Source organism: Micromesistius poutassou (genome assembly GCF_964030765.1).
Source record: "Micromesistius poutassou genome assembly, chromosome: 11".
Classification (NCBI taxonomy): Eukaryota; Metazoa; Chordata; class Actinopteri; order Gadiformes; family Gadidae; genus Micromesistius; species Micromesistius poutassou.
Genome location: NC_140281.1, coordinates 9,598,745 through 9,606,244, shown reverse-complemented (window position 1 = coordinate 9,606,244; position 7,500 = coordinate 9,598,745). Strand labels below are relative to the sequence as shown.

The 7,500-nt window shown below is 51.3% G+C and overlaps 1 protein-coding gene across 6 annotated transcripts in view; it reads left to right on the top strand.

The window, feature by feature from the left end:
* The window catches only part of relch (RAB11 binding and LisH domain, coiled-coil and HEAT repeat containing), a gene marked incomplete at its 3' end in the record, with an annotated part of 37,698 nt that extends 30,617 nt beyond the window's left edge, over window positions 1–7,081 (top strand). For 3 of the 6 annotated variants that reach the window (XM_084475348.1, XM_084475347.1, XM_084475346.1), the window contains exons 24-29: window positions 56–138; window positions 2,615–2,678; window positions 3,028–3,166; window positions 3,618–3,734; window positions 5,991–6,079; window positions 7,007–7,081. In XM_084475348.1, coding sequence (XP_084331474.1) covers window positions 56–138; window positions 2,615–2,678; window positions 3,028–3,166; window positions 3,618–3,734; window positions 5,991–6,079; window positions 7,007–7,081 — 567 coding nt within the window. Of the gene's footprint in view, window positions 139–1,340; window positions 2,679–3,027; window positions 3,167–3,617; window positions 3,735–5,990; window positions 6,080–7,006 lie in introns of those variants that run through there. The other 3 variants (XR_014637476.1, XR_014637475.1, XM_084475349.1) reach the window with 3 other exon arrangements.
* Between the last annotated feature and the right edge of the window lie 419 nt (window positions 7,082–7,500).

Below are 7,500 nucleotides of genomic sequence, written 5' to 3'. Positions count from 1 at the left end.
CCAATGCCCCGCCCACCTCTGTGACATCACGGATGGCTCTGTCCAATCCGCTCAGCTGCTGGTGAAGGGGGTGAATGAGACGCTGGTTGCTCAGAGAGTGGTGCCGGCTCTCATCACTCTGTCCTCCGACCCGGAAATGTAAGTGGAAACCACGGCGATCGACGTCGGCGTGACGACGACCAACCCCCCTCCCCCCCCCCCCCCACGATAAAATTGACGACGGGGGGGAAAAAAGGAATCAAAAGAACCACGCCGCACCTCTTCTCTTCTCCCCCTTCTCCCCGCCGCTGTCGGGTCCGCCCCGTAGAGAAAAGTCGCCATGGCAACGCACGACCTCACCTCCCGTGGAGCGTAAAGACGCCACGAGGTGCCGCGGATCACTGAGCGAGATCACGCCACCGGCCCTTTTAAGGGGGGAACTACAGATAGCCTGCTTAGCGTCATGCTAACGTGCACAAATGCTAGTGACGCTATCTTTGTCCACTTAGCATGATTCATGCAAATTGACGCTGATGCTAGCGTGCCTCTGGGCGCGGGCCACCGGAGGCCCACTGTAGCTCCGCTGGCCGTCGAGCCGCGGCACCTCAGTGGACGGCGATTTGTGCCGTGCTCTCGGGAGGTGTTGGTCGCGTGCGCTCCCCAGTTTTTCCACGCTGTCCCCCCCCCCCCCCCCCCCCTGCGCTAACTCACTAACACGCATGCATGCATGAGTCTGCGACATGAGCGCCAGTCCGTCCTTGTCGTGTCTCCGTGGTCCGTCCGATGTGCCACTTGTGCGCCCGCAAGTTCGCTTGCCCGCCCGAGTGCATGCTCATCTGTGAGTCCTCCTCCTCCTCCTCCTCTCTGTCCCCACCCCCGCTCCTTCTTTAACAGGGACCTCCTCTTTTTTTAGCCATCGTTAAACTATTGGTGGTCGGCTGTATTCAACCTCTCTCTACTGTCTCCCTCCCTCTCTCTTTCTCTCTCCGACTCACTGTCTGTGTGTCTGTATGTCGTCATACTGCAACCCATCCACATCCTTTTTATGGTCAATCTATCTCTGTATCCCATTCCCCCCCCTTTCCCCTCTTCTATGTCTCTCTCTCTCTCTCTCTCTCTCTCTCTCTCTCTCTCTCTCTCTCTCCTCTCTCTCTCTCTCTCTCACTCTCTCTCTCTCTCTCTGGCTGTCTGTGTGTTTCTACCTCCTACTTTCTCTCTCCCCTCCATCCCCATCTCTCTGTCTCTCTCTCTCCGTGCCTGTCTATCTCTCCATCCCCTCTCTCTCTTTCTCTCTCTCTCTCTGTCTCTCTCTCTCTGTCTCTCTTTCTCATCCTCCCTCCTGCGTTGTGATGGGTTTGCAGTTGATTCTCCGAGGCATGAGCGAAGCGTTAGTTGACCGCCGGGCCGCCCCGGCCCTCATAACGCTGTGCAGCGGGCCCGAATTGTGAGTCACCCCTACCCCAACCCTTATCCCCACCCGACCAGCAGAGCACCTTCCTCCAGCTCTTCTTCTTCTCCTTCTTCTACCTGATAGTGCTGTTTGGACGGAAAATGCCTCCCATCCCACACCCCCCCCCCCCCCCCCCCCTCCTCATCCCACACTCACGTCGCACACACAAACACAACACAACACACAAACGTCCATCAACAAACCTTTTCCAAAAGGAGCGTCACAGCTCCGTCGTAGACACACACAACACCTAGCAGCTAGCGCTAGACACATAGGTGATGGGCCCCAACCCCTTGAGTTTAGGGGACTTTGAGAGTGGGGTCGGATCCTGTTACGAGGGTCCTGTACCTCACCGAGGATGGTGTCAGAACCCAGCCCCAGTTGTGGCGCCATCAAAGATGTGTTTAAAAGTTGGTTGGGCTTGTATACATGTGAATATAGGTTTTACAGCTCAAATCAGCTTCACGTAGAAACATTTAAAAGTAAGGAATTACTTAATAAATGAAAATACAGATACATTTCATGTTGAATTAAATCAAAGAAAAAAGAACACATTCAATTATTTCCCATAACGGCGATAATCTTTATCTAATCTATTCCTCTTTTATCTAAATCTGCATTTAGTACAGGAATCAAAACTATTACAGTTCAAGGTGCACAGAACAAATAGAAAGACAGCTGGCCTGTCTGATGTAATAATCCCATCTCATCTCCCTTCCTGTCTCCACCCACTGCACCACCCACCCCGGCCCCTACTGACAATGGAATGACAATCTACATAATCCGTTAACATGGTGTAATTGAGCTGTGATATTGAATGTGTGTTGGATGATGTGTTACTTGTCGCGATCGCTGGAAACACACTGGCTCTGCAGGTTCTGAGAGCTGTTTTAAATAAGACGGACATCATCAACGGACGTTACAAAGCGTTGACGTTTGTTAGTCGACGAGGCTTGCTCGGAGCACAAGGGAAAAAGGCAACAAGTCTGTTCAGCCAGTCCAAATAAGATTAAATTCCCAAGAACGATTTACAAAAGAAAATAAGAAAAGAAAACACACCATTATCCATTTGGGTGGCCAACAGCTCTAGAGCTCCTGCAGAAGATAAAGTGAGCGTGCGGTTTTTCACATTAGCCGTGCTTACAAGGGACTGACTGACTTGTGTGGGAACGCTGTGCTCCTCAGCTCTGTCAGAATATCCACCATCCCTGCCTTCGGAACCATCATGGAGACGGTCACACAGAAAGAGGTAGGCTGCCTCCCGTCGACACGTGCACGCCTCCCAGTCTTCCACAAATCTCAGTGTGTTCTTTGGTTTGGGACGTATCTAAAGTGACTTGCAGACGCATGTGATTAAGGTGCAACACCAGGCATGGACATCTTATCTGGCTCCAGGGTGCCTATAGGTTAGGCACCTTTTTGGTTGGGAGTCCAAGCAACCTAACCATTATACTATCTCCCTATACTATCCCCCTATAAAAAAAGATATAATTGTGTGTGTAGCGTTTCTTTGTGTGTGTCTGCGCCCTAACCTTCATACTATCCTTCCCCCTGTAAAAAAATATACTGTGTGTGTGTGCGTGTGCGTGGGGGGCTAGCTGCTGGAGCGTGTGAAAATGCAGCTGGAGTCCTTCCTGGAGGACCCCCAGTACCAGGACCAGCACTCCCTGCACATGGAGATCATCCGGACCTTCGGCCGCGTGGGCCCCAACGCAGAGCCGCGCTTCAGAGACGAGTGTGAGCACTGACCCACACAAACACACCGGCGCACGGCGTCCAGAGGGACTCGGGGTGAATCTGAGGCACGCCATTAGGCAGCCGGGCGGCATCTCGCTCCGGCCATGCCTACAGGTTAGGGAGCCGACATGATGAGATTGAACGCAGAGCCTAAAGCGACACACACTAGACAGCTCCCCCCCACTATCTCCAAGATGGCCCACACACTATTATGGTGACGAGGATTACAACCCACACCCCTCTGAGTGTTTACAAGACGTAGTTTGTTAGCTGACTTTGAGATGTATATTAATATGCTTTGGATATGTAAGCATTATTTTACGTTTTAGGAGCCTGTCGCCGTTGCTTAAATACAGACGGCAACCATCACGCACGCACGCACGCACACGTGCGCGCGCACACACACACACACACACACTTATTGCAACATTGTTATTTTTCCTTCCGCCAGTCGTGCTGCCCCACCTGCACAAGCTGGCGCTGGGTAACAACAGCCAGACGGTGGAGACCAAGAGGATAGACATCGCCACCCAGCTGTTTGAGGCCTACAGCGCCCTCTCCTGCTGCTGTATCCTTCCACAGGGCATAGGTCAAGAGTTCATGGGGTCATGGGTCTCTGTAGAGGTGCCGTTAGGGGCCTCGGCGGTTCTGTTCAAAATGTATGAAATTATTTTTCAACGTACACCAATCATGTGTCTACGTGTCGTTCAATTCTTTGTTAATTATTCTGTTTTTGTATTTTTATTTCATTCGCATTTTGGCTGGTACTTTTGGATTCGGGAGTTGTTTTTCCACTTTCTGGTTGGGCAATAAGCGGATTTGTGGCATTGAGTCATTTTGGCCATGACACACTTTTGATGAGACTCTCCTACCTGATAGACCTGAAGCATACGTCTTCCTCTATCTATTGACCCGCACCAGGCCCTTAGAGGTATCCACGCAAGTCTGAACGGATATCTTTAGCCAGCCAGCCGGACCTCAATGCTGTTCACATTTCAGCACTGTAGCAATTTGATACCGCGCATAGCTGAAGAGAACGGAGGGAGGGAAAACAAGCAGGCTATAATCTGGCCACATCTCCCAGGAGTATGTTGCACGTCAAGTGGAACAATGTATTTCCAAAGATCTCACTAGGAGCCCATCCAGGAGCTGGCCCCAGCTCGCTGTGCTGGTTTCTTAGTGAGTCACAGGGGCCCTTTTTAAGGGTTTCGAGCTCTTTGCTTTTATTTTAGAATAACTGCCTTTGCACTTATCTGACCGGTTCATACCCGAAAAGGTCAGTGGTTGTAGCTCAACTCTGGGGTGTGTGTGTGTGTGTGTGTGATTGTCTGTGAGAGTGTATGTGAACACACATGCTTGTGTGTGTGACAAGTGTGTGTGCGCATGTGTATGTGTGTTGGCCTTGCTTGCATGTCCCGCTGGCATACGGAGAAAGGGAAAATAAGCTCCCTCCACTCTGAGGCTAGAGGTAATTACAGGGTTGGTAAGCAGAGGAAAGGATGAGAGCGGAGGGGCGGGACCACTGTGTGCACACAATCTCAAACTCCAGGCCTCGGTCACAGTTCCCAGCAGAAGTAGCAACTCTACACGTGGGCACTTTATGCATCTGTTTTCTTCTACGTTGAAACTGCTTGTGTGTGTGTGTGTGTGTCTGTCTGTGTGTGTTTGTGTCCTTCTGTGTGTGTGTGTGTGTGTGTGTGTCCTTCTGTGTGTGTGTGTGTGTGTGTGTGTGTGTTTACGGGAGCAAAAAAAGGATTAATGACGGCCCTCGTGAAATGCTTGGAAATGGTGGTCAGCGGTGCATGGGCTGGGAATACCTTGTGTGACTGCTTGCAGTCCGAGGGTTATAATTCTCTCTCTCGCTCTCTCTCTGGTCTCTCTCTCTGGTCTCTCTCTCTCGCTGGTCTCTCTCTCCGGTCTCTCTCTCACGCGCTGGTCTCTCTCTCTCTCGCGCCAGTGTCTCTCTTTCTCTCTCGCCGGACCCTGTCGCTCGCCCTTTCACACAGGGGTGCAGGCAGCTGCACTGCGGTCATGTCTGGTGCGTGCGGTGGGGTGGGTGGGAGGGGGCTCTTCCTGAGGCTGTGATTTTCGACCAGTGTCCCCGGAGGGGTAGCGGCCCTAACCTCAGCCTCCCGCTCGCTGCCGCCCACACACACACACTCTAATCATGGCGCCGTTGCCCTGAAATCTTCTCCCCCCCCCCCCCCCCCCCCCCTCGTACGCCCTGTGAACAACGTGGTGCCTACAACGAAGCCAACCAAACGCCACCACTACAGCTGAAGCGCAGGACGAACAACTGGATGGGATATTTTGGTCCTGGCTGGGTGGGGCTGTACCACAGGGGAAGCTGATCTCCTCCGTAGTGGCGCTAGCCGTGTCCCAGCGAGGGATGCAGAGGGTAGCGTGCCACGTTGTCGCGTTGGCCAACGTGCGATTCGATTTTAACGTGTGAAACTCGACACCCGCTTTGCTTGGCCTCGACTTATCAGCTCATGCTAGACGGCTGGTTTTACTTGGGGTGCGTCTATGTTTAGTAGGAAGCTCGACGGAGCGTCTGGCGTCTGTGACGACTGGACTGGGAGATGGATCAGCAGTGGTTCACTGCTGGTTACTGTGATTCGTTATGGTGACACTGCACTGTTCAGGTCCATCTGGTCGTGAAAAGGAGTCCAGTAGTTTAGATGTATCGACATATCTTTATTTTGCTTTTCCTGTCAAAAACGTGAACTATGGGTCACAGTAAATGTCCCATGAATCTGTCATCAGAGGAGGGGGGCTGCTATTTCGGTGTCCCTGTGTGAATTCCTTAGCTACCTGCGTGCAGTCATCTCAGAGGAGGTGATGGTGAACCACTTCCTGCCCGGCCTGCGGTGTCTCCGGGCGGACATGGAGCAGCTATCTGCTGAGCACGAGGTGAAGACACACACACACACACACACACACACACACACACACACACACACACACACACACACACACACACACACACATGCACACATGCACGCATGCACACACACAAGCACACACGTGGTCTGACACACACAAACACAGAACCATGGAAAGGTTTGAGTCTGCCCGTCTGTCTGTTCACACACTCACTGTCATGCACCCTACCGTTCTGCCACACAACTCTGGACACTAGACCCTTTAATGTTCTAAAGACGTACAGGCATTGTAGCGTCCTAGGTTCCCCAACCTGAGGTCGTGTGCTAAATATAATTCCCCACAATCCCTTTTTTTGTCTAGGCATCATACAAGGCATCTTAACTGTATACACTTATAGTGTGAATGGGCCGACAAACTTTCATTGTCTCTCACTCACTCATCCACACACACACACGCATGCACAATCACAATATCTATATTTTCCACATCTATTTGTGTGCGATGGTCTCATTCTCAAAGGCGACTCAAAGTCAGCTGATTTCCTTTCCACTTCCTGTCTGAGCACCCACTCTCTCAGTCAGGCCGGGGGTGTAGTGTGCAAGTTCACCAATGCAAACGACATAAGGTCACCAAGACCTACACAGGTCCACGTTCAATTCCATTAAGGTATACAAACGGAAGTCTGGACCGGGTCCAATGAAACGAAAGTGGGACAGAAATGTCACTGTGGGGTTTCGCCATGGCCCAGGAGTGTAAAAACCCACCTTTACGCCTTTTACTGACGGGGCCTCCACCAATATTTACAGAACAAACATGTCGAGCGAGGTTACATATGATGAGGTGCATAAGAACCAGCCTTGTTTTTGGGGACGTGTTGGGAATACGAAATGATTCCCTGAATGGAAGACTGGTCCGGTAAACGTTTCTTATTTCTGAATGCCCCTCTCTGTCCAGGTCATTTTGAGCTCCATGATCAGAGAGTGCGAGATCAAGATCGAGAACAGGAGCATCGGAGACGCACAAGGGTGAGCCCCCCCCCCGCCCCTCCTCCTCATCATCACGTCGTTGAACACGCCCTTATGAGTTGTTGATTGAAGTATTGATATAAAAAAACTATGTGAAGAGCAGAAGAATAGGATGTGGATGAAGTTGTTGCAGGTCATTGCAGAGTTGCAAAGAGGAGATGGCATTTAACAAGAGAGCAAAGGATTGAGAGCTTGAAAGGGAAAATGGACTGAAGGAGAGAGACAGCAAGAGAGCGAGAGAAGAGGAAGAAGAGAGAGATTGCTTTGAGAAATATAGAGGAGAGTCGGTTTGGCAACCATAATAAGGGAGTTAGCAGACATGGCCTTAATGTGGCCCTCTGCTAGACTTTTAGAAGATATTCCCCCATCTTGTGAACATGTGTGTGTGTGTGTGAGTGTGTGGGGGTGTTTGTGTCCTAGAAA